Below are 26,393 nucleotides of genomic sequence, written 5' to 3'. Positions count from 1 at the left end.
GCGTTGGAAGGGCTAGATTCACAGTCTCTAGCACCAGGCTATTCTGTGAGGCTGTCTCCTCTGGGACCTCAGAGACTATAAAGCCTAAGACCATAGGGAACTGGATCCTTCCTTCATGGTGGCCTGGGCTTGTTGCAGGAGGAGATTGTGCTACTCTGCTGAAGAACATCGGGGCCCTGCCTGTGGACATGGTGCGTCTGTACTTCGCAGAAACCGTGCTAGCCCTGGAGTACTTACACAACTATGGCATCGTGCACCGTGACCTCAAGCCTGACAAGTATGCCCACACTCTTGGTTCCTTGTCCAGGGTCTCTCTTGGATCTCTAAATAGATGGGGGCAGACACAGCATGTTTGAATCTATCCCAGAATGGATGCTAGGAAATAGTGCTCTTGTGGGTGTCTGTCTAGGCCTAGTACTCTAGCCCCTGACCACCCCAGATGCAAAGACCATTGCCAGTAAGTCTGGCAGGCACATAAGACTTCGGTGACATGTAAGAATCACTGAGAAGCTCCACTAAAGAAACCAAGCAGGAACGAAAGAATCGGCACATCTAGTAGATGGATAAACAAGTGTTCTAACATTTACTGGCCTCTCTGGGCCAAGCATTATAATCTGGACTGTAAAATAGTCCCTGGCCTATAGAACATAAGTTTAGTATGGGAACAGAAATATCTGAGTATAGGCTGCTTCTCGGAAGGCATAAGTCAGATGGAAAAGGTGAGAGGAGCTTTCTAAAGCCAGGAAACAGGATTTGCAAAGGCACCCACCCAGGTGTGAGAGAATGAGACCTAGGAACTACAGTATGGGGAAATGGAGATCCTTAATTGGTCAGAGTAGTAAGAGAGAAGGCTGGAGAGATAGGCAGGGATTAGATCATCAGGGGTCTTTTTGTTAGGTTTGGGTTTTATTTTAAAGGGTTGGAGGCACCTGGGTGACTCACTTGGTTAAGTGTCCAACTTCAGCTCAGGTCACGATCTCACAATTCATAAGTTCGAACCCCATGTCGGGCTCTGTGCTGACAGCTCAGAGCCTGGAGCCTGCTTCAGATTCTGTGTCTCCTACTCTCTTTCTGCCCCTCCCCATTCACTCTCTGTCTCTCCCTCTGTCTCTCTCAAAAATAAACATATAAAATTAAATTAAATTAAATTAAAAAAATAAAATAAAATAAAATAAAATAAAGGGTCCTAACAAGTTTTCAAAGGGCCTGTTAGCCAAAGCTATGATAGAATGACAGATTTTAGTTTAGGTTTAGAGAGTCCACTGTGCAGTGGAAAAGGTGGTGAGGCTGTTGCAGTAGATCAGGCCCAAAACAACCACACCTGCAGGATGCAGAAGAGAGGGGATAGTGTTAAGAAGTAGAAAGGAAACCAAAAGGTTGGGGTGGGTGGTGGAAGAGAAGCAGGGGAGCAGGAGTCTGGGATGTCATCCAGACTTCTAGCTCAGGACTAGTGCATGGGGAATAGCCTCTTTTGTGAAAAGTGGCTTTGACACTAGACAGACCTGAGTTCAAATGACCCCTTGTTAACTCTGTGAGTTTGGGTCTGTTCATTAAACCTCTCTGAACCTCATGTTCCTCCTCTTAAAAAATTGGGGATAATTTTTAATTATTTTATTATTAATTAATTATTTATTAACTATCAATTATTAATCAACTGTTTTTAATTAATAATAAATTAATTATTTAATTTATTTTTTAATTATTAATACCGGTCTTTGTTGCATTAGTTACTGTGTAAGACCTTTTGGGAGCCAGGATATTTTTATAAGTAATAAACTACTTGTCACAGAACTCAGAGATAACAAAAATCATTTTCTGAGAAGACCACTTAGGCAGTGTGACTCTGTTTTGGACAGGTTGAGTTCATGGTGTCCATAAGACATCTGGGAAGTTAGTAGTCATGAAGCTCATAAAAGAAGTCAGATGCTGATTTGGGAATCAGAATAAAGGGGTGGCAGGGTGAAGCCTTTGTCATGAAATGAAATGGTCCCAGCAGAGTATGTAATGGGAGAACAGAGAGACCATTCTCTGTGAGATCTTATTTCTGGTTTCTCCCAATCAACTTTCCTTTAAAACCAGCTGTGGAGAGGTGCCTGGGTGGCGCGGTGAGTTAAGTGACCAACTCGATCTCGGCTCAGGTCACGATCTCACAGTTCATGAGTTCAAGCCCCGGCATCAGGCTCTGCGCCGACAGCGCAAAACCTGCTCGGGATTCTGTCTCTCCTTCTCTCTGCCCCTCCCCTGCTTGTTCTCTCTCTCTCTCTCTCTCTCTCTCTCTCTCTCTCTCAAAATAAATAAGCTTTAAAAAATTTTAAAACCAACTGTGCACATGGAGCAAGATGATTCACCCCTTTCGCCTCTCCCTGAGTCTGGGTATCGTGAGACACCCAGTGAGAAAAGAGGGCTGGGTATGGCTAGAGCCTTGGGATGCGGTTGATCTTTCTGTGGAAGAAGGTCAGTCCGTCAGCTGGCTGGTACCTGCCCCCAGCATAGAATACAGTTGAGGGGAGTAAACATTAATGAGTTGGGGGAATGGGCAAAAGGCAGGTTAGTTCTTGTGCAGAATGTAGTACTCACAAAGCCAGAGATTTTTTTTTTTTTTTCATAGGGGCCGGTCTCCTTGATGAAGCTACCCTGCTTATATCCCACAGGAACCCTTTGGAAGCCTGACTGGGAAATTTTGGCATATAAAAAATCAGCACTCTTAGAAAACTAGGAAATAACCCTATACTTTTGTTTCTCTGGTTTCCCAGCCTCCTGATTACATCCATGGGGCACATCAAGCTTACTGACTTTGGCCTTTCTAAAATTGGCCTCATGAGCCTGACAACAAACTTGTATGAGGGCCACATTGAAAAGGATGCCCGGGAGTTCCTGGACAAGCAGGTACAGAAGGATAGTTGAGACCTTGGGAGTTGAGTTCCAGACTTCAGAATAAGGGTAGGGGGCCATATACTTAGCTAGATATTAAGACTGGGAGCTCCTATCTTTTCCACCTTTTGGTTCCACGGAGGTATTGAGGGTAGGTAGCACATTTGGAAAATAGGGTGGGCCACAAGAATCATATGGATATAAAATCCAAAATCATCTTCCTCAGGGTTTGGAGAAAATAGGTCGTATAACCATTGTTATTCTCAAAGACTAACCTGAGATTTGTCCTGAACCTCCTATAGCCTCGGTCAAGGGCAAGGCTCTTCTGGAGCCTGTTCTTGGAACACTGCTCCAAGTCTCCACTGGATTATGGTCCAGCTTCTTGAGAGTAGCCTCTGGATGTTCCTTGATTTGACAGTTCAGGTTGTGACTATTTGCAAGTCCCTGTAGTAGTCATGTGACTAACTATAGGGTCTGTCCTTTGAGAGGCTGGAGGGCAGAGGCCAGTTATGGGAACAAGATGCCAGAAAGAGTTGTTAAGGGCTCGGGGAGTGGTTGTTCCAGGCTAGAAGTGTATGTTTTGGTTAGTTAGGAAGTATGTAAATTCACTCCACCAACAGTTCCAAATCCGATACCCTGGGTTCCTGTTGATCTTGTTCTTTAACCAAAGTAAGCCAAGTCTTCCTTCAGAGACTTTCTTCTCCAGGGGTGGGAACATCCCCACTTCTTCAGCCATTATGCCAATGAGCTACCTCAGGATGCTGAGCCAGCCTGGCTTCTCTGTGCCCAGGTATGCGGGACCCCGGAGTACATTGCGCCTGAGGTGATCCTGCGTCAGGGCTATGGGAAGCCAGTGGACTGGTGGGCCATGGGCATAATCCTGTATGAGTTCCTGGTGGGTTGCGTCCCTTTCTTTGGAGATACTCCGGAGGAGCTCTTTGGGCAAGTGATCAGTGGTAGGTACCATCACCCTGGCATACTGGGGAGACAGAGTCTGGATCCACAAATATAATTTACACATGCACCTGTGAGGCTTATGAGTTCTTGTTCTGAATTTGTGTGTATGTGTAGTATGCTTGCCTCTTAGATGCGAATGTGTGTGGGTACGTGTGCACTGTGTGTGTCATGTGGGGCTTGTTCCATTTGTGTTCATGTATCCCCCATATGCCTGCGTTGTGTATGTGTGAGTATACTAGTGTCTGAAGTATAAAGGCAGGGTGAGCTGGAGCTTCAGGACAGGAGAAGTCCTGGATCAAGAGCAAGCTGCGGGCTAGGGTATGTGTGACCCCCTAGGAGGGCAGGAACTTATAGAACTTAAAGAGTTGGGTCCTGGGCAAGGCTTTCAGTGGCTCTGGGCTGGGCCCGTTATGCCTCCCTACCCATGTCTTACCATAGAACCCTCTTCTTTATCTCCCCACTCTGCCTGCCTGCAACCTCTGAGACCCTTCTCTAAACCACTCCTTCCCTCTTACCCCCAACTCTTCAGATGAGATTGTGTGGCCTGAGGGGGAGGATGCACTGCCGCCAGATGCCCAGGACCTCACCTCTAAACTGCTCCACCAGAACCCTCTGGAGAGATTGGGTGCAGGTAGGACAGGCCCCACTGACCTTTCTCACAACTTGGAAGAGGGAAGAGGGAGGTTGAGTCCATGCAACCGGGAAGCTCAGGCTTCAGATATGGGCAGCGCATCTGATCCTGAGACTGCCCTGCTCCTGTGAGCACAAGGAGAAAGGTGCCATAGCCGAGGCATTCAGGACTGGCCTCTTGAGGTCTGGGTTCTCACTGGACTTGCTGGCCTGGACTCCACACAGCTCATCCTGCGCCTCGCCCACACCCTCCCTGTCCACAGGCAGTGCTTCTGAGGTGAAGCAGCATCCGTTCTTTACTGGTCTGGACTGGACAGGACTTCTTCGCCAGAAGGCTGAATTTATTCCTCAACTGGAGTCAGAGGATGATACCAGCTACTTTGACAGTAAGGCCACTGGTGGGATGGGGAGAAGTGGGGATCCTACCTGTTTGCCCAGAAACACCTGTGCACCCTCCACTTGGTACTGGGAGTCACTTCTCCAGCCCTCTGAGGTCTGATAAAGGTCAAAAGGAGGCACCAACCAGGGCCTCTAAAGGGAACTGTCCTGTGTGTCTGACCCAGCCCGCTCCGAGCGCTACCACCACGTGGACTCAGAGGATGAGGAAGAAGTGAGTGAGGATGGCTGCCTGGAGATCCGCCAGTTCTCATCGTGCTCTCCAAGGTTCAGCAAGGTGCGATGGAGCAGGCCCAGGCTGGGAAGGACTGGGAGAAGAGGACCTGTCAAGGAATATGCCTGGGGCAGGTTGGCGGGGAGCATGTGACGGGGCTACCCCTAGGAAAAGAGGAAGAAGGGGCCCAGCCTGCATATGACAGATATCGCAAGAACCACTCCAGGCCCTGACGTCAGAGATGCCAGGGGTGAGGCCCAGTCAGGCCAGTGGAATAGCCGCTTCCTCGAATATTCATCTGGTATGGAGGAGGGAAGGGGAAAACTGGTTCCAATTCCTGGGTTTCAGGTGCCAAGGATACTTTTGGGAGGTGTGGCTGTTGGGGCCTGTCCCTGGCACAGACTCTGTGCCCACAGGTGTACAGTAGCATGGAGCGGCTGTCCCTGCTTGAGGAGCGCCGGGCACCACCCCCCACCAAGCGCAGCCTGAGTGAGGAGAAGGACGACCGCTCTGATGGCCTGGCAGGGCTGAAGGGCCGAGACCGGAGCTGGGTGATTGGCTCCCCTGAGATGTGAGCACCCAGAATCCACCTAGGGTGGGCAGCATAGCCATCCATTAGTTGTTACAGATCATGGGCGAGATTCAGATGCTGGGGGGCAGTGCTGGTGGCAGTGAGGGGGTATCCCAGGGATGGCTGCTGAAGGGAATGTCAGAGGAAAAAAGTTCTATGACTTACAACTCTTGTGAGCCCCTCAGGAAGCCTGAGCTGGAGGAAGGAGACCACCTGCCTGTCTCACCCTGGGCCTTGTGTCTCACAGATTGCGGAAGAGGCTGTCAGTGTCAGAGTCATCCCACACGGAGAGCGACTCAAGCCCTCCACTGACAGTGCGACGCCGCTGCTCAGGTCTCCTGGATGCTCCTCACTTCCCTGAGGGCCCTGAGGAGGCTAGCAGCACCCCCAGGAGGCAGCAGCTGGAGGGTACATGGCTTCTGACGCCCCCATCTGGAGAAGGGGTATCTGGGCCTGTCCCTGAACGGCCAGTAGAGCGGCGACTGAAGCTAGATGAGGAGCCTGTTGGCCAGAGCTGCAGCTCCAGTCCAGGTGTGGCCCAGCAGGTGGCCAGGAGGCCTGGAATGGAGGACGCTGCAGGCAGGCAGGGGGGTGAGGCTCCACTGCATTGCAGGTTTCAGTGCTTACTTGGGCCCACAGCTCTGGAGACTCGAGGAGGCCGTGGGACCCCACAGCTGACTGAGGGAGCCACAGCCAAGGCCATCAGTGACCTGGCGGTACGCAGGGCCCGCCACCGACTGCTGTCCGGGGACTCAGCAGAAAAGCGCACCACTCGCCCCATCAACAAAGTGATCAAGTCCGCCTCAGCCACAACCCTGTCCCTCCTCATTCCTACAGGTAAGCCCCCCAGGGAACTAGGATAAAACTCACAGGAAGGGCCCTGGAATCTCTGTGGGCCTTTGGCAGGGTCTGCGCATGGCAGGTATGTCTGTGCGTCGTGTGTTAAGGAGCAGGTATCTGAGAGACTGTGTGTCACTGCTCCCTCCTTGTTAGGAGATGAGAGGTCTCTAAAAGTGTGCATTGGTGTCAGGTTGTGTGTGCATATGCCACAAGGCGAGATGGCACTATGTAATGAGTGCAGGCTCTGAGGCAGAGAGCTTACATTCAGATCCTGGCTCCTGACCTTGACAAAGTTGCTTAACCTCTCTGAGTTTCAAGTTCCTCATCAAAAATCGTAGAACTTACTAGTGGTAGCTCATAGGGTAATTGGGATGTATGAATACGTACAGAGAGCGTATGTGGCCCCTGATGGATACAAGTATGTATTCAGTAAGTGCTAGCTGCCATCACCTCTTGGGCCAAGGGGGGTGGTTTGGGCATGTGAGGGGCTTTGCTGCTCTTGAGTCTGTGGTGAAGACATCCCTGGGCTTAGTCTCTGCCTGTGACTACAGCTGTGAGGCATCAGCAGCTTAGCCTAGATGGAGCTGGGCTGGAAGTATGGCCAGGCCAGGGTCCTCTGACCTGCTCAGTCCTGTCTTTCCTTCTCCAGAACACACCTGCTCTCCATTGGCCAGCCCCATGTCCCCACATTCCCAGTCATCCAACCCGTCATCCAGGGACTCTTCTCCAAGCAGGGACTTTTTGCCAGCCCTCAGCAGCTCGAGGCCCCCCATCATCATCCACCGAGCTGGCAAGAAGTATGGCTTCACCTTGCGGGCCATCCGTGTCTACATGGGTGACTCAGACGTCTACACTGTGCACCACATGGTGTGGGTATGTCTGGCCATCCAGACCTGTTGTCTCCCAGTTTTGTCATTGTTCTGCCTTCCCCCTATCAGGGCCTGTCTGTCCCTGCTTCTTTCCCTGCCTAAACTATCCTCAGGGTATAAAGTGGGGGTGGGGAACAGCAGAACCAGGCCCCACACTTTACACTCAGGCTCCAGGCTGAGGACTGTTATCTCCCTGGGGCAGCACGTGGAGGATGGAGGTCCAGCCAGTGAGGCAGGGCTTCGTCAGGGTGACCTCATCACTCATGTCAACGGGGAGCCTGTGCATGGACTGGTGCACACAGAAGTGGTGGAGCTGATTCTGAAGGTTAGTGCTGGGTATGCTACCTGACGTGGTCCCCCAGTGACCCTGCCTTATAAGTCTATGACTTACTACGGGGAATTGGGAGAGTTGGGTGCACACACCCATGGTACTGAGGACAGACGCACCCATAGCAATGGGCTTTTGCTGGAAAGCAGCGTCCTCACTGACCAAGGCCCAGGGATCCTTCTGAGCCATGGATAGGACTGAAGAACAAGACAAATGAGCCTCTTCTCCACTTTCCCAACCCTAAACTGTCCAGGCTCCAGTTGGAGCCATTTCCTAATCTGTGAAGTGGGAAGACAGGCCTATGGTTCACACCTGTCAATGTAGGGACAAAAGCTAGAGCTGTGGGGTAGCCATGCCTGAGGGTGAGGGTAGGAGCAAAAATATGTTCCCTGCCTTAGCCTGGGTTCACGCTCTGTTCCCCAGAGTGGAAACAAGGTGTCTATTTCAACAACGCCCTTGGAGAACACATCCATTAAAGTGGGGCCAGCTCGGAAGGGCAGCTACAAGGCCAAGATGGCCCGAAGGAGTAAGCGGAGCCGGGGCAAAGATGGGCAAGAAAGGTGAGCATGACTGAGCCACCTAGGTGCTCGTGTGTGCTCGGAGCCCTGGCTATTGGGCCCAGTATATGCTATGCCTCGTGCACCAACTCACACAGCCCTTGACTCTTGTCTCTGCAGCAAAAAAAGGAGCTCCCTGTTCCGGAAGATCACCAAGCAGGCATCCCTGTTGCACACCAGCCGTAGCCTTTCCTCCCTTAACCGCTCCTTATCATCAGGGGAGAGCGGGCCAGGCTCTCCTACACACAGCCACAGCCTTTCCCCCCGATCTCCCACTCAGGGCTACCGGGTGACCCCTGATGCTCTGCATTCAGGTATGAAGTGCTCCCTGCACATCACAGAGACAGCCCCTGGGAGGTAGGAAAGAGCCTATAGGCCCTCTGTGCTTCTCTGCGGCCCCACTCTGAAACTCCTTCACCCTACCCCCTGCAAGACTCAGCAGTCCTAGGGAGGAGGTGACAGGGGCGGAGGGTGACTTTATTTCTGTAGCCTGGGCTCTGGTTCACTGGCTAGGGTCACCTTGATGATCCTGGGACATTCTACGGGTAGCCCTGCCTTGCCCCTCAGTCACTTCTATCAGCTGACATTGTTCTGCCTTTGTGTGTCTGTCTGTGTGTGCAAAGTGGGAGGAAATTCATCACAGAGCAGCTCCCCCAGCTCCAGCGTGCCCAGTTCTCCAGCCGGCTCTGGGCACACACGACCCAGCTCCCTGCACGGCCTGGCACCCAAGCTCCAGCGCCAGTACCGCTCTCCGCGGCGCAAGTCAGCCGGCAGCATCCCTCTGTCACCACTGGCCCATACCCCTTCCCCACCGCCAGCAGCTTCACCCCAGCGCTCCCCATCGCCCCTGTCTGGACATGGAGCCCAGGCCTTCCCCACCAAGCTTCATTTGTCGCCTCCTCTGGGCAGGCAGCTCTCACGACCCAAGAGTGCAGAGCCGCCCCGCTCACCACTACTTAAGAGGGTACAGTCAGCTGAGAAACTGGCAGCTGCGCTTGCTGCTTCCGAGAAGAAGCTAGCCACTTCTCGGAAGCATAGCCTTGACCTGCCCCACCCTGAGCTAAAGAAGGAACTGCCGCCCAGGGAAGTCAGCCCTCTAGAGGTGGTTGGGACCAGGAGTGTGCTGTCTGGGAAAGGGTCACTGCCAGGGAAGGGGGTGCTGCAGCCTTCTCCCTCATGGGCCCTAGGCGCTCTCCGACAGGACCGGGCTGAACGGCGAGAGTCGCTGCAGAAGCAGGAAGCCATCCGTGAGGTTGACTCTTCAGAGGATGACGCCGAGGAGGGGCCAGAGAACAGCCAAGGTGTACAGGAACCGAGCTTGGCACCAAGCCCAGAAGTGGGCCGGGACCCACCCCTCAGAGGAGCAGGAGAGGGTGAGGAAGAGGATGCCTTCTTGTCTAGGGACCCCAAGAGCCAGGGCTCAGCGGCCCCAGGCCTGTTGACAGAGATCACACTGAAGGATCCCGGAATGGAAGGCCCTAGTGTCCCCCAGAGGAGGCTTGGGATCCCACAAGCCTTTGAGGAGGCTGCCAGTTCCTCATCACCGGCCCCCAGCCTAGATAAGGCTGGACCCACAGACCCTATCCCTCCTGAAGGCTGCTGGAAGGCCCAGCACTTCCATACCCAGGCACTAACAGCACTTTGTCCTAGCTCTTCAGGACTTCTCCCTACCAGTCCCTCTGCTGTCGCCTCGACCTCTGGAGAGCCAGGCCCATGGGCCTGGAAATTTCTTATTGAGGGTCCAGACAGGGCATCCCCAAGCAGAAAGGCAACAATGGAAGGTGGGGTGGCCAGCTCCCAGGATTTGGAAACCATAACTCCAGTCCATTCAGAGAACCTGTCTCCCAGACAGGAGGTGAAGTCATGGCCACCTGGTGCCCCTGGGCTGGTCCATCCACCTTGTGAGTTTCCCCGCCAAAGCTGGCTGTGGAAGCCCGAATGTGCACAAATAGAGAAAGAGGAGCCAGCCCTGGGCATCACCAAAGTGCCTGATGCCTCAGGTGATAGGAAGCAGGACATTCCACGCAGAAGCTGCCCTCTCACCCAGGAGCCTGGGCCCAGCCTGCTCCGGAGAGGCCGAGACCCAGCAGGCCCTCAAAAGCATCAGGACTTGGCATTGGTGCCTGATGAGCTTTTAAAGCAAACATAACAGTCGTTTGCCATTTCTTGCACTCAGATCTGTGTAATACATGCTCTTGGAAACCATCTTTGTCTTTTGTTTCTTTCAGTCAACACAAATGTAACTCAAGGTCTTTGTTACTGCTGAGAATAGAGTGGTGAATAACACACTTTTCCACTGTCAGGGGAGGGTTGCCTAAGCCCAATGTGGCTTCCCAGAGACTGCGACGTCTGAGCTCCAACCTCTAGGACAGATGATAGTAGTTTGCTGCGTTAGAAGAGTGGGGTGGATTAGTCTGAGTATCCAAGCAAAAAGTACAGCACTTACCATATACTTGGTATATTCAAGAAACAGAAAACAAAGTGGAAATGGGTCTAGTGAGTTTGGCAAGGGCCATATTTAATGATCTTCCAAGAGCTTAGACTTTCTGTAAGTGGTGGGGAGTTATAGAAGACCCCGTAGCAACTAATATTCTGGCTTTATAGAGGAGGGAACTTGGGTTTTCAGATATTAACATAGCTTGGGCACAATTACAATTAGAACCTAGGTCTCTCCTGACTCCACAACCCATATTTATCTCTTAACTTGGAGTGCTTCATGGCCAGACGATGAGGTAGAAGGAGGTGAAGAGTTAAACTTGGGATATATTTGAGGTACTTGAGGGACATTCAGAAGGTAACTGGATGCATGGTCCTGGAACTCAGTAGGAAAATCTGGATTGAAGATAGAAATTTGAGAGCCATCAATGTATCAATAGTGATACATTGAGGAACACTAGCATTTAAGGCAAATAAAGAAGACTTAGAAACAGCAGCAAGGAAGAGAATCCTAAAATCCAAGAGAGGGAAGAGTTTTGAAATGCAGGGAGAAATGTCTTGTTAAAACACTGAAAGCCCATTTGAGGTGAAAATACAGAGATGCCTTAATGTCTGTAGCCAGTAAGCCCTTCCTGGGCTTTTGTCAGATGGGCCTTAGCAACGGAAGTAGACATTACCAAGGTGGATGGCCCCCAGTGAGTAGGACTGCATTGGCGGGAGGGTGAGCAGGTGGTGTGGGAGGGGAGAGGACATCTATGGGGCCATTGTATTGGAGGAGTCAGGAGATGGCATCACAGGAGCAGAAAGTAAGGCTGTGGTGGAGTACCTCCATGGTGATGGAGGACTTTTCAAACTGTGGTCTTGCACTAATTGTCCCATAATCCAATGCCCAGGTTTGAAGGAGAGGCGTCCAGAGGACTGGAGACAGGAAAATGCCTCAGGGCCACTGGCTGGGTGCCTCCTGCACCCTTCAACTCTTTGTCACCTTGCATGGAGAAGGCTGTGGCCGCCAGAGGGCGTACCCTGCCTGTGGCGCCAGAGTCCACAAGTAGATGTCTGACCCCTCAGCCTTCAGTCCCTTCTTGAACTCACTTCCACTTTCCTTCAGTCATTCATTGGCAGCAGACCCTCAGCCAGCCTGTACTGGACACTGAGAACACAGGTAACTGGTTGCCTGGGGGAGCCTCCCATGTAGATCAGGATCTGGTTAGAAGCACCGTAATACCACAGGTGAAGGAGGTGGGGGCAAGCACATCTTGCAACAGTTTGTGGGAGGGAGGAACTACCTCTCAGGTTAGAAGTGGGGGGTGATTGAGGAAAGAGTAGGCACAGAGATGCTAAGCATCCTGTAATGCACAAGGCAGCTGTCTCAAGTGCCAGTGGCGTTCTCTTTGAGAAACATCACTAGATTAGCCTGAGGGGAGGGGTTTCTGAAAGACAACTGCACGAAAGTGTTATAATCACATTTATGTTTTAGAATATCACTGGCTTCAGTATATAAGGAAGGCTCTAGTGGAATAAGCAGACCAGAGAGAAAATGATGTAGTGATCCATTATGGTGGTCTGAAATACTAGGAAAACCTTGATGAGAAGTGTAGTAGCTGGACACAGATTTGACAACTACCAGCAAATAGTTGGTAAAGCCATAGGAATAGATGGGGATTGTATAAAGAATAGTTGCAGAAGGAAGAAAACCCAAGACATTGGGACTATCTGAAGGGAAGGAGCCAGGGAAGAATAACTGAAGTGGGGGATGAGATCCTGAACGTGGGAGAAACCAGACCATTTTAGGAATTCTGTGGTTTACCCTTAGAGCAATTGAAAATTAATGGTTTTACACAGGTTCAGATTTGTATTTTGAAAAGCTAACTCTGAAACATTAAAAAGGCGGGGGGCGGGGAGGGATGGCCCCTAGGTGGCTCAGTTAAGCTTCGGACTTTGGCTCAGGTCATGATCTCATGGTTCGTGAGTTCAAGCTCTGCATTGGGCTCTGTGCTAACAGCTTGGAACCTGGAGCCTGCTTCAGATTCTCCCTCTCTCTCTGCCCACCCCCCCCCCCCCCAACTTGCACTCTGTCTCTCTCTCTCTCTCTCTCTCTCTCTCTCTCTCTCTCTCTGTCAAAAATAAACATTAAAGAGGGGCGCCTGGGTGGCTCAGTCGGTTAAGCGTCTGACTTCAGCTCAGGTCACAATCTCGCGGTCTGTGAGTTCGAGCCCCGCATCGGGCTCTGGACTGACGGCTCAGAGCCTGGAGCCTGCTTCCGATTCTGTGTCTCCCTCTCTCTCTGCCCCTCCCCCGTTCATGCTCTGTCTCTCTCTGTCTCAAAAATAAATAAAACGTTAAAAAAAAATAAACATTAAAGAAAAAATTTTTTTAAAAAGAAAAGCTAACTCTGGTTGTTATGAGAATATATCTGAGGGGGGCAAGAATGGAAGAAGGGAGGCCTTTCCAGTATTAAGGTTAGAGTGAAGCAATGAAGTGAAGCAATGTAGTTGGGGAGAAGTGAAGTCTTTGACATTTAGAAAGTAAAACTGATATGGGTTGGTGATGTTTTGTGTAGACAAGAAACAGGAAGGCCTTGTGGATGACTGCTGCATTTCTGGCTTACATAACCAGATGAATTCTATATTTCCACCCCGAAATGTGAAACAGTAGAAGAGAACCTGGGCTAAGTGGTGACCCTGCATGTGGTATGCTGTGAGGTGCCTCCCAATAGAGGACTGAGCAGGAGAAACAAAGATTTAATTGGCCTAAAGATGGTAGATGAAATCATGGATGTGGATAAAACTGCCAAGGAAAAAGACATCAGTGAGAAGGCAGCCAGAGGAGTCTGAAGAATTAAAAGGAACAGAGATGTAGGAGGAAAACCAGATGCTGAGTCATCATGGAGTCCAGGGGAGAGTTTTTCATGGCAAGTAGTCAATGATGATGGTTATTGAAGACCTCAAGGGAAGCAGCTTCAGCTGGTGATGGAACCTGAACTGAGATGGTGGAGGAGAGGAAATAAAGACAGATTTAGACAGTTTTTATAAAAAGGTTTGGCTTTGAAGGGGGGCAAAGAGATGAAGGGATGTAGGATTCAGTAGAGGTCAGGAAGTGGACTGAGACACACCCAACCATGTTTCAATGTCAACAGATGACCCAGTCGAGAGAAAACAACAGTGAAAGAATTGATAACTGATCATGGGGGATTCCTGAGGAGGAAGGAGAAAATAGATACAAAAATACATGAGGTAAGGTTAGCTTTTAGTTGGAGGAGGGCCAGCTTTTGTAATTTAACAGGTGAGAGGCAGAGCAGTCATGTGGACATAGGTTTTAGGTTTGGTGGTAGGAAAGTAAGGGAATTCATAGCCAAGCATAGGTTTTCTCTGGAAACAAAGTTTGCAGCCCCTGTGGGACACTCAAGGCCCCAGTGGAGATATCCAGACAGCAGGTGAAGTTCAGAAGACAGGACTAGGCTGGAGACAGTAATTTGAGTGTCCTATACAGAGAGTGGGAACAACTCAGGATCTGGGAAGATCCTCTATCAGTTCCTAGCGTATGGGGAGAAAGGACATAGGCAAGATCATTTAGGGCAATGGACTACCCACTACCCAATCTGATTTGTAATTCACTACACACCTGGGTGGGGCCTGAGAGACTGCATGAAAACTGCAATGTCCTTTGGAAAGAGGTGGTCACATTTTGTTAATTATGTCCCTAACATAGAGAAATCTTAACAAAGTGCTGTGGCAGGAGGGTGACAAGGGCCTTGGGCAACATTTACCCCCAGAATAGACTCTGGAAACACTTTTATTTCCGGGTAGAAAGGTGTGATGAGAATCTGTAAGCTGGACTTTCTAGTAGTTAGGAATGGGGCGAGAAGGAAACAGCTCTCAGATTTAACTTTCTCGGGGTTGGTTTCTGAGTGTCCCTGTGTCCTGTGCTGGATGGAGATGTTGGCATCATGCCTGTTAGGGGCGACTTCCTCTTCTTGTTGAGGGGAGGAGGAGCGCCTTTCGTGGCCCCAGTTCAGCCCCAGGACCAATCTTTTGGTGCTCATGACAGAGAAGGTTTGGGAGTTTCAGGACTTTCAACACCCTAATCCTCTGCTTGCCTCCCACCCCTAGGCCACCCCTTCATAGCATGAGGACAAAAGGTGCTTTATTGCAATGTTTTTATTGCATTACTGGAGCAAGTTGGCCAGACTGTTCCCTCTTGGGGAAGATAAACAAAAGACTGAAAAGTATCTCCCCCATCACTTTCCCCCCACCCTCCCCCACAACTGACAGCAATGTCTGAACACATCTGGTGACAAGAACAATTTGCAAAAGTGGTCTAGGAACTACATTATGAACTGTCCCAACACAAGACATATAGTTGGCTTCTTTGTGAATCAGATATTTTTACATAAACTACGTGGTTGGGATTTTTTTTTTGTTGTTTTTTTTGTTTTTTTTGTTTTTTTTGTTTTTGACTACATCAAAGACAGTAGAAGAATAGTTTTTCACAAGTAACAACAGGGCACCAAAGTCACATGCTGGAATTTGTAAGGAAACAAGGTTTGTCACAAGTGGCTGCAGCTACAGCAAGGATGAGCAGTTGGCAGCAGAGAGCTCAGCCAGGCCTCCGTCTGCACCCTCTGCTTTGAGGCCACAGAAGCCTTAATAGAGGCCTACTCTGGAGCCTTAACTGGCAACAAAGACCACCTCAAAAACCAAGAATTGTCCAGATGCAATTCTTGGCCCAAGAGGACCCATGGGGCTGGTTCCTTGCAGCAAGAAGAGGAGACCTATGGAAGACACCACATTTGGCTATCAATGCCTTTAGAGCACATGAGGTCCAAGGTAAGTGGGAGGTCCCAACAAGGCTTGGAGATGGAGTAAAGGTGGTATTAGGAAGTCCTCAACCTTGGCCAAATCAGTGGTAAGGACACAGCTAGCCTATACAGTCCTGAGGCCTGGCCAAAATTTAGCATCTGTGATCAGGAGGAGACCAAGAGGACTGTTCTGTGATGAAATCTGTGCCTGGAAAAGATGGGCCTAGGACCTGTGTTCAGCAAGCCTCAAGCTGCTTCCATGCTGGTGGCTGGCTTCCCTAGCCAGAAAAACAACAAGCCCCTCTGGTTTTTGTCTCTTTACTCCCTGCTTCAGTGAGGCTGTAGTTAAGATGCCGAGAGAGAGTCCCAGGGTCCAAATCATGGGACAGGACACAGAGCTACACTCAGATGAAGGACCATGGAGTAAAAGAGCTGCATGCTACCCCTCCAAGTGGCTAGTAGACTGGTCCCCTATGCCATTTCCACTGGCTCAGGATCAAGCAAGTCATGTGGCAACTAGTCAGAAAAGATATTTTCCAATTTCTCAAATGATCCCTAAGGCCTTAGTTCCCACAAAGCAACAAATTCAAGAATAAAAAAACAGGGAAGAAAAAAGTGAAGGAATGTAGGACTAAAAAAGAAGAGTCCTTCTCTACAAGCCAGCCCTTATTCGAAGTGTAAATATTAGATGGTGCTAGCTCTCTCCCTACACACCCTTAATGTCTGCCTGAAAAGGAGCAACACATGGTTCAATGTCACAGGCATGTATCCTTACTCCTGTTTTATTTTAGAAGAGACACTTGGAACTCACTAAATTTTAGTACCAGAAAGGAGGGATTTCTTGCACCCAATCTTGAGCACCCAACTGCTTAAGCAGGTTCAATACCAGGTACAAGGCCTAGCAGCAACTAAGCTGATACTACTCAGTAAAACTTGCAAGATTTCAAGCTGGCAATGTGGAGAAGGGATGTGCAGTTGGCTATCGTTAAGGGCTTAAGTCAGAATGGGACACTGGAGGGAGGGGTTCATTTGTCTGCCTCACCTAATCCTGAAACTGCTATGTAACCAAAGAAAAACCAAAGATATGCCCTTTTCTTCCTATCCTCATTGTTAGTAACTCTGGAGGTCTTTCCAAAAATTGTAAGCTATTTTTGCATCATGGTCCATTCTAGACCCTGTCACCAAGATAAGTGCTCAGGGAAAGCAGTATTTCTTTCTTTCATCCCACAAACTAGAACTTTCCTAGGTAAGCCTTATGTACCAAGACCCAGATATTGGCTGCTTCTGTAGCTCAGCCAGGATGCCTGACTGCACAGCTTTGGACTCAAACAGCTGACTCACTCTGAACCTATTATGGTTCCAGGACTGGCTTGGAGGCAGCTGGACTCTATTTGTTGAATGAGTGTGGACTGATGGGGGTGGGGCATAATGGAGGTAGGAGTAGATGCCTGCCTCCAACTCTGCTCGCTAGCTTCACTCAGCTGGAAGGTTTAAACCACATGGAGCAGAAGATTCCTGGCCTAAAATCAGGGCCACTGAAGCATGAGGACAGTCTGTGCACATCATCTTAATGGCAGGCTCACAAAAAGGCAAAGTGAAAAACTTCCAGATGGCTTTTACTAACAGTCTAAACTCCAAGCCATTATTTCCTCTCCTTGCAAAAGTTTCAGAAACCACTGTATGGAAGCACATGGGTGATGTAGATGACCCCCAGCCTCTGGGTCTGTGAATTATTGAGGTCCCTGACAACAGTCTGGCTCCCTTCCTGCTACAACCTTAGCCACCTAGATCTCCCCTAAGCCTTACCCAGCAAAGGAGAGGGAGATGAAGGGAAATTAAACCACGTTTACTGTTTCTGCAGGGCATTTAAACTTGGGGAAGCACATGTAAGACTGTTGTTCTATATCATTATTTGGTATATCAAGCCATCTAAAAGCACTGGATTGCACCTTTTCTTTACTCATACAAACAAGTTACAAAGGTTTCAGACAATAGATCATTCTTTTAAGGAAACACCACACAAGCACCAACTTCATTTTATGATTCAAAGCTCACCATGCCCACAAAAAGAACACTATTCCTCATCTCTGAGAAACAAGGGTGGGGCAGAAGGAGTTGCACTGACCAATTTTAGTGTTTGCTAAAACTAACAAATTCTAGTTTTCCTTTCAAGTTTTGGTACAGAAGTGTGCATTCAGATACTAGTGCTGTCTTTTCCATCAGACCTTAGTCTGGCAACAAATATTATTCTGCTGAGATCAATTTGGTTTCTAAACATAATGCTTCTTTAGAGGAAGGAGCCACTGAGATGCTGACGCCTAACTTGTGTTAATAAAGTACCTCCAGTTGAAGGTGTTTTTACCCCCTTGACTAAGATTTTCTAAATGAAATCCCAAGCCTCCTCATTTTCCTTTGGTTGTCTTTTTCACCAAATGCCATTCTACCACAGAACCAAAACAGACTTCTTTTTGGGAGGAAGTTAAGAGAGACTGCCAGATCAAAACAGAACTCCCCAAAGAGCCATGCCCCTGCCACATTCTCAGAGTCGAAGACCAAAAGAGGACAAGGACTCTTCAGAGATTTCCAAGATATAAACCCCCACCCCCATCAAACCTAATACGTTCCGCTGAGGGTGCCTGGCTAAACAAAACAAAAACCCCAATGAAATAGGCTTTCCAGAAAACAACATCTGCTTCCAGCTCCCTATGTCGGTGCAGCGGCAGAGCGGAGTCTCAGAGAAGCTCAGGCTTCTTGTGCCCCCATCCTGGCAGGCTGCTTCTCGGCCTCTCCACATTCACAGGATCACTTCTTGTGCAAAACAAGCAGTCTACGTAGAAAGAATGCCCTCATAGTCTAATAAAAACTGTAGGAAAAAAATGCTAGAGAGCCACCTCTCTTCCCACTCCCTCTTTATCTGCAGAACGAGGGCATCTGTGCATGGACAGGGTAGGCAAGCCTGACATTGAGGGAGTCGTTGTGCTGAACAAGGGACGTCTGCTGGTAATGGAGCACCAGCTCCTTCAGCGAGCTGTACAGGTTGTAGGGCTCTGCGAAGCCATAGCCCCGAGCAGTACTGTAGATCACACAGTGCTTCACTTCCCCATCGGCACTGCCAAGACACAACACACAAACACCACAGGGAATTAGAGCAGGGATGATAAAGAGACCCTAAATGACCAAAAGTCTGAACAATTTTTCTGCAAAGGAAGAGGTTTAGCAGTAAATTTGTAAAATGTCACATCCATGTGTGTCCCCTCACCCCCCTTACAGACTTATCACAGAGGCACCTTTCACCTCCCACCAAGACATGGCAGAAGGAAAATGGATGGTGGCATATAATCACTAAGCTGTGAAGCTTCGTGAGGCAAGATTGCACTAGAAAGAGAACCTTTTTTTTTTTTAAGTATACAAATCAGTGATTTTTAGAATATTCACAAGGTTGTGGAAAAATTTCCAGAATATTGTCACTACCCTAAAAGAAACCATGTACTCATTAGCAGTCACACTGTATCCCTCCTCCCCCTGGACCCTAGCAAACACTAACCTACTTTCTGTCTCTATATGGATTTGCCTATTCTGGAATTTCACATAAATAGAACACACAATATTGTACAACCTTCTGTATCTGGTTTCTTTCACACTTAGCACATTTTCGAAGTTCGTCCATGTTGTAGCCTGTATCAGTTACTTCATCTTGTGGCCGCATAATATTCTGTCTGGATATACCACATTTTATTTATCCATTCATTGACTGATGGGACAAGTGGATTGTTTCTATTTTTTACTGTTATGAATAATGTTGCTCAAACATTTGCCAAGTTTTTGTATGGATTATGTTTTTAATTCTCTTGGATACAGAGCTAGGATATAGAGCTAGGGGTGGAACTGCTGAGTCATATGGTAACTCTTTTTAACTTTTTGAGAAACTGCCAAACTGTTTTCCAAAGTGGTTACACCATTTCATATCCCTGCCAGCAGTGTATGAGGGTTCCAATTGCTTTACATCCTTGTCAACACTTGTTATTGTCCATCCTTTTTATTATAATCATCCCAGTAGTATCTCATTGTGGTTCTGATTTGCACTTCCCTAAGGACTAATGATGTGAAGCATCTTTTCATAGACTTACTGACCATTTATATATCTTCTTTACAGGAATGTCTATCCATTTCCTTTGGATAAGTACCCAGTAGTGGAATTACTGGATCATATGGTAGTTCTATTTTTGAGGAACCACTGCCATACTGTTTTCCAGAGTAGCTGTATGAATTTGCATTCCCACCAACAATGTATAAGGGTTCCTTTTTCTCCATGTCTTCACCAACACTTGCTGATTCTTGCATTTTTTATTTTAGCCATTCTGACAAGTGTAAAGTGATAGCTCATTGGGGCTTTAATTTGCATTTCCCTGATGATGAGTGGTGTTAAGCACCTTTTCATGTGTCTGTTGGCCATCTATATTTCTTCTTTGCAAAAATGTCTATTCATGTTCCCTGCCCATTTTTAATTGCATTATTTGGGTTTTTTTTGTGTGTGTGTTGAATTGTATAAATTCTTTATATATTTTGGATATTAACCCCTTATCAGATATGTCATTTGCAAATGCCTTCTCCCATTCAGTAGGTTGCCTTTTTGTTCTGTTGATGATTTCCTTTGCTGTTTAAAAAGACAGGCTTGGGGCGCCTGGGTGGCTCAGTCGGTTAAGCGTCCGACTTCGGCTCAGGTCACGATCTCACGGTATGTGAGTTCGAGCCCCGCGTCAGGCTCTGTGCTGACTGCTCAGAGCCTGGAGCCTGTTTCAGATTCTGTGTCTCCCTCTCTCTCTGACCCTCCCCCGTTCATGCTCTGTCTCTCTCTGTCTCAAAAATAAATAAACGTTAAAAAAAAAAAAATTAAAAAAAAAAAAAAGACAGGCTTACTGCAGCATTATTTACAATAGCCAAGATATGGAAGCAACCCAAGTCCATCGATACATGAATGAAGAAGATATGGGAGATACATACACATACATACAAAATGGAATATTAGCCATTAAAGAACGAGATCTTACCATCTGCAAAAACATGGACGGACCTGGAAGGTATGATTCGAAGTGAAATCAGAGTAAGACAAATACTATATATGATTTCACTCATATATGGAATTTAAGAAACAAAACAAATGAACAAAGGGAAAAAAGAGATTAAAAAAAAACCCAGAACCTTAAGTACAGAGAACTGGTGGTTACCAGAGGTAAGGTGGGTAGGGGGATGGGTGAAATACATGAAGAAGATTAAGAGTATACTTCTCTTGGTGAATTTTGAGAAATGTATACAATTGTTGGATTATATAATACACCTGAAACTAATAACACTGTATGTTAATTGTACGTGACATTTTGTTTAAATGTCTATCCAAATCACCCATTTTTAAATTGGAACATTTGTTTTTTTCCTGTTAAGAGTTATGATTTAGACATTAGTTGCTTCACAGATATATGATTTACAAATATTTTCTCCTATTCTGTGGGTTTTTTCACTTTGATAGTGCCCTTTGATATAAAAAGTTTTTAGGGGTGCCTGGGTGGCTCAGTCAGTTGAGTGTCCAACCTCAAGCTCTGCACTGGGCTCTCTGCTGTCAGTGCAGAGCCCACTTGAGATCCTCTGTCCCCTTCTCTCTCTGCTCCTCCCCTGCTCATGTTTGCTCTCTCTCAAAAATAAAACATTAAAAAGAATAAAAAAGTTTTTAGTTATGGTGAAATCAAATTTATTTCTTCTTTTTTTATTTATTTTTTTAAGGTTTATTCATTTTTGAGAGAGACAGCACAAACAGGGGAGGGGCAGAGACAGAGGGAGACACAGAATCTGAAGCAGGCTCCAGGCTCTGAGCTGTCTGCACAGAGCCTGACGCGGGGCCCAAACCCACAAAACACGAAATCATGACCTGAGCCGAAATCGGATGCCTAACCAACTGAGCCACCCAGGTGCCCCTATTTATTTCTTCTTTTGTTGTTTGTGCTTTTGGTTTGTAAGAAACCATTGCCTAATCCAAAGTCACAAGGATTTTTATGCCTATGTTTTCTAAGTATTCTGTACCTTTAGCTCTTACATTTAAGTCTGTAATCCATTTTATTTATATTATTTTTTAATGTTTATTTATTTTTGAGAGAGACCACAAGTGGGGGAAGGGCAGAGAGAGAGGGAGACACAGAATATAAGGCAGGCTCCAGGGTCTGAGCTGTCAGCACAGAGCCCCATGTGGGGCTCAAACCCACGAACCATGAGATCGTGACCGGAGCTGAAGTCAGACACTTAACCAACTGAGAGTCACTCAGGTGCCCCACTGAGTTATTTTTTATATATGGTGTGAGGCAAGGGTCCAACTTTATTCTTTTGCATGGCTCTCCCATTGTTCCAGCTCCATGTGTTAGAAATGACTATTTTCTCCACATTGAATTGTCCTGAGACCCTTACTGAAAACCAACTGACCATGAATGTAAGAGTTTATTTCTTGTTTCTCAATTCTATTCATTGATCTACATCTGTATCCTTGTTAGCACCTCAGGATTTTTATTACTAAACCTTTGTTGAGTTTTGAAATCAGGATTTCAACTTTTTTCTATTCTTTCAAAGACCATTTTGGCTGTGCTAGATCCCTTGCTCTCTCATGACATTTTGTCAATTTCTGCAAAAATCCAGCTAGGATTTTTTTTTTTTTTTTTTAACTTTTTAAGTTTATTTTGAGGGAGAGAGCACACATGTGTGCACAAGCAGGGTAGGGGCAGAGAGAGAGGAAGAGAGAATCCTAAGCAGGCTCCATGCTATCAACACAGATCCCAATGCAGGGCTCGATTTTGCGAACTGTGAGATCATGACCTGAGCCAAAATCAAGAGTCAGATGCTCAACCAACTGAGCCACACAGATGCCCCTGGGATTTTTGATAGGGATTACATTGAACATGTAGATCAATTTGGGAAGTTATTTCCATCTTAACAATATTAAGTCTTTTAATCCATGAGCAGAGGAGGTCTTTCCACTTATTTAAGGTGTCCCTTTAAGTTCTTTTAATAACATTTTATAGTTTTAATCCTAGGTATTTTTGATGATATTACAAATGATATTATATGCCTTCTTCATTTTGTTTTCAGATTGTTTATTACTGGTATTTAGAATCCTGATCTTTTAACCTGCAACCCTGCCGAACTTTAGCTCTAATAGTTTATATTTTCTTTACCAAACTGGATGCTTTTTATTTTTATTTTTCTTGCCCAATTACCCTAACTAGAACCTTGTATACAATGATAATTAGAAGTGGTGAGAGTGGATATCTTTGTCTTCTTCCCGACCTTAGGGGAAAGGATTCTTTCACCATTAAGTATATTAGCTCTGGGTTTTTCATAGATACCCTTTATCAGGTTGAGGAAGTACCCTCCTATTCCTAGTTTGTTCAGTGCTTTTTTAACTTGAAAGAACACTAGATTTTGTCAAATGCTTTTTGTGAGTCTACTGAAATAATCATGTAATTTTTGTCCATTATCCTATTAATGCAGTATATATTCTGTTGATTTTTTTTTAATGTTTGTTTATTTTTGAGAGAGAGAGAGCACAAGCAGGGGAAGGGCAGAGGGAGAGAGGGAGACACAGAATCCTAAGCAGGCTCCAGGCTCTGAACTGTCAGCACAGAGCCCGACACGGGGCTTGAACCCACGAACTGCAAGATCATGACCTGAGCTGAAGTCGGACATTTGAGGATTTCCCAAATTTCTGTTTTTGATTTCCAGTTTCTTTGCATTGTGGTTAGAAATCATATTTTGTGATATTTCAACATACCTCACAATGTTTGAGACATATTAACATTTTAAACATACTCTGAGACTCGTGACCTATGGTAGGCTGAGTCTCTTGCGAAGGTGTACTCTTTTTCTCCTTCCTTTAGCCTCAGACTTGACCACATTGAAGTCCACAGCAATGTAGAGCTCCCTTGCTTATGAAAACTACCTGCAGTCAAATATCATGCTGGCATTCATGCTGAGGATGGCTGTAAGCAAAAGTCTGGCAACACAAAGACTTCCACTTGTTTACCAGCCATTCTGCCTACAGTAATCTCCCAATATACCTAGAACATTTGCTTAAGTAGTTTTTTAGGAGATTCTTATAGCAAAATTCACATGATTATGTAGTAGGAAGTCACACATGGAACTCACTCGTTTTTCCATTTTAATTTGTTAATGACATCATAAAGAAGCTTAAGAAGAAATTGCTTAACTCTACAGCCTTCTCAGGCTAAAGACCTGCAGCCAGCAATGCCTGTATTCGTAGGTTAGGGATTCAACTCTGATCCTTATTGCCATTTGGGATAAAAAATTTGATTAGGGGTAGATCTAGATCAAAAAGGAAGCAGAAGGCTTGAACAATACTATAAAACAACTAGACCTCACTGATCTATCCAGAACACTACACCTAACAACTGCAGAATACACATTGTTCTCAAGTGCACGTGAAACATCATCCAGGATAGACCAGAGGTTAGGCCACGAGTCTCAATACGTTTAAAACGTTAATACGTCTCAAACGTTGAGAGATATGTTGAAATCTCACAAAATATGATTTCTAACCACAATGCAAAGAAACTGGAAATCAAGCGTCCAACTTCAGCTCAGGTCATGATCTCACGGTTTGGGAGTTCGAGCCCCACATTGGGCTCTGTGCTGATAGCTCAGAGCCTGGAGCCTGCACTGGATTCTGTGTCTCCCTCTCTCTCTGCCCCTTCCTCACTCTCATTCTGTCTCTCTCATAAACATTAAAAACTGTTTTTAAAAAAGGAAACTAATAGAATAGACTTTTCCAAATAAAGTCATAAAATCATCTTATGGAAAATACCCAATATTTTCTATCAGTACCCCAACAGAATACTATTTAAGTATAAAATTTATATAGTTTTTCTTCTGAAGTAAAAACAGTTCTTAATCAAGCCTTACTTAAACTGACACTGAAGCCCAAATTAGACATGAGGAGACTACTAAAGAATTATGTGATCTTTTCAATTGAAGAACTCATTACTTTTCACAAATACCTGAAATCCAATAGTAACATTGCAGGGCCTAATCTACTTACCATTTAAATTAAATTCCCCCAGGCGTGCCTGGGTGGCTCAGTTGGTTAAGCTCCGACTCAGGTTATGATCTCATGGTTTGTGAGTTGGAGCTCCACAGCATGGGACTCTATGCTGACAGCTTGGAGCCTGGAGCCTGCTTCAGATGCTGTGTCTCCCTCTCTCTCTCTACCCCTCCCCCACTCATTCTCTCTCCCTCTCTCAAAAATGAATAAACATTAAAAAAATTTTTTTTAATTTTTTCAAAAAATTAAAATCCCCTAAAGAATTTCAGATATCATTTCTCCTAAAGCAACAAACTGTTTTCCTTGTACAAATATTAATGGTCTAAGCCATGGGTCCTCATTACTGTACTTGAAATAATTTTAACTGAATTTGATGAGGGGCTGAGTTTCTATTAATCAATGCAAAAGTTTTCAAAAGGTTAACCCCCCAGAGAAGACTTACACCACAGAGCAAGCATAACATCCTTTCTTGCTACTCTCACGAATTAAGAATGCACCATCAGGTTTCCCATAAAGCAAGTCCTCTGCTTGTACTCGATTGATATCCTCAACAAACCAGGTTTTCTCATCATAATGGGGCAGGTTTTCATCTTCCTCATTGATAAAATAGGTCCTAAAAATTAAATGTTAAAATGTTATTCTAACAATCAGGTTACTTTATATCTAAAAGCAAACTCATGAATAAGACACTCTTCTAAATCTTTAACCACAAAATGACAAAGTGAAACAATTACTTATATGGTTTTTAACAGCTTCATTATTTGCTATGGTGCAGAAAGCACAAAATTCACAAGTCTCATCCAATCAGCTGACACATGAATGTCTGAATGAGCAATGCTTATGCACCTAGGTTTCATGTGGCTCAGCAGGTCTCTGACCTTAAGTACTCTTCAAGTAATTCAATTCAAGAGGTGCAAAGTTCTTGATTCAATGTCCTCAAGTGACAATGAGAACCAACATTTAGCATGTATGAAGAGGGCTCATGTCTTATATTGGGAACAAAACCCTCTGACAGAAAGGTAAATAACTTACTCATCAGCATCTTCATTCTTGATTCCCAGCCAGGCATTTAGGCGTTTCTGTCTGACTCCTTTGTGATTGAGCCATCTGCCAGAGGGAAGACACCAGTGTCAGTATCTGTGCCAACTCTGCCCAAAGTAGACATGTCCAAGCCAACCAAATTTCCAGAGTCCAGGAACCTTTTATTTTAACCCATTCCCACTAAGAATGGCCAGAGATTTCCTTAAACTAGTTTCTCCTTAACTTTTCCTTCAACTTTCTGCAAAAAAGCAGAAACACAGGGAGGTACCTGAAATTAGGCACTTACCTCATTTTTCAATTTTCCTTTTCTAGAAGGCCATAAGCACACATACCATAAGCACATATGTACCACCATAAGCACACATACACTTGCACTCAAACAGAGGGTGACACGTGTTTCTGAAATCATTAGTTACATGAGCATGGTGTCACATTAGCAATCTCCACTAAGCCAGAAGACTGAAGTCCTGGATGGCCTACTATATTGAGTTAAACATTCCAAAACAATTTCAAGGCCTATTATTTGCACCTAAGCAAGCCACAAGAAATTCAGGGTGACAATCTGAGTAATTAATACAAATTTACTTTATCACTAGGCAAATCATAGTATTTTTAAATATACCAAACCAACACTTTAGATGCAAAACAACATAAACCATTACATTTAGTTCTTTTGACATGGCCACTGGTCTAAAACTTGAGTATAAAAACTCTTTCATCACCATCCTCCAACCAGGCTCCTGATCACTCAGGTCTCATCATAAACATCTCTCTGGGAGGACTGCCCTAAT

General features: G+C 46.3%; 2 protein-coding genes across 11 annotated transcripts in view; one reads left to right on the top strand and one right to left on the bottom strand.

Annotated features, from left to right (window-relative positions):
• Positions 1-10,438, top strand: part of MAST2 (microtubule associated serine/threonine kinase 2) — a 219,843-nt gene extending 209,405 nt beyond the window's left edge. For 4 of the 9 annotated variants that reach the window (XM_053895900.1, XM_053895911.1, XM_053895902.1 and 1 more), the window contains 14 exons: positions 139-277; positions 2,754-2,886; positions 3,662-3,827; positions 4,358-4,459; positions 4,722-4,844; positions 5,022-5,131; positions 5,485-5,639; positions 5,887-6,170; positions 6,279-6,476; positions 7,129-7,352; positions 7,551-7,673; positions 8,100-8,236; positions 8,354-8,547; positions 8,857-10,438. In XM_053895900.1, coding sequence (XP_053751875.1) covers positions 139-277; positions 2,754-2,886; positions 3,662-3,827; positions 4,358-4,459; positions 4,722-4,844; positions 5,022-5,131; positions 5,485-5,639; positions 5,887-6,170; positions 6,279-6,476; positions 7,129-7,352; positions 7,551-7,673; positions 8,100-8,236; positions 8,354-8,547; positions 8,857-10,382 — 3,614 coding nt within the window. In that variant the 3' untranslated portion in view covers positions 10,383-10,438. Of the gene's footprint in view, positions 1-138; positions 278-2,753; positions 2,887-3,661; positions 3,828-4,357; positions 4,460-4,721; positions 4,845-5,021; positions 5,132-5,484; positions 5,640-5,886; positions 6,477-7,128; positions 7,353-7,550; positions 7,674-8,099; positions 8,237-8,353; positions 8,548-8,856 lie in introns of all 9 variants that reach the window. The other 5 variants (XM_053895873.1, XM_053895891.1, XM_019449453.2 and 2 more) reach the window with 2 other exon arrangements.
• A 6,968-nt stretch (positions 10,439-17,406) lies between these two features.
• PIK3R3 (phosphoinositide-3-kinase regulatory subunit 3) overlaps positions 17,407-26,393 on the bottom strand; it is a 129,773-nt gene continuing 120,786 nt past the window's right edge. For both annotated transcript variants that reach the window (XM_019449447.2, XM_053895849.1), the window contains 3 exons: positions 25,594-25,668; positions 25,004-25,174; positions 17,407-18,576 (listed from right to left, as the gene is read on the bottom strand). In XM_019449447.2, the coding sequence (XP_019304992.1) occupies positions 18,378-18,576; positions 25,004-25,174; positions 25,594-25,668 (445 nt within the window). In that variant the 3' untranslated portion in view covers positions 17,407-18,377. The remainder of the gene's footprint in view (positions 18,577-25,003; positions 25,175-25,593; positions 25,669-26,393) is intronic.

Source organism: Panthera pardus, unplaced genomic scaffold (genome assembly GCF_024362965.1).
Source record: "Panthera pardus isolate Hobbes unplaced genomic scaffold, ASM2436296v1 HiC_scaffold_11, whole genome shotgun sequence".
Classification (NCBI taxonomy): domain Eukaryota; kingdom Metazoa; phylum Chordata; class Mammalia; order Carnivora; family Felidae; genus Panthera; species Panthera pardus.
Note: the sequence above shows the minus strand (reverse complement) of the source record. Positions and strands in the feature narration are given on the sequence as shown.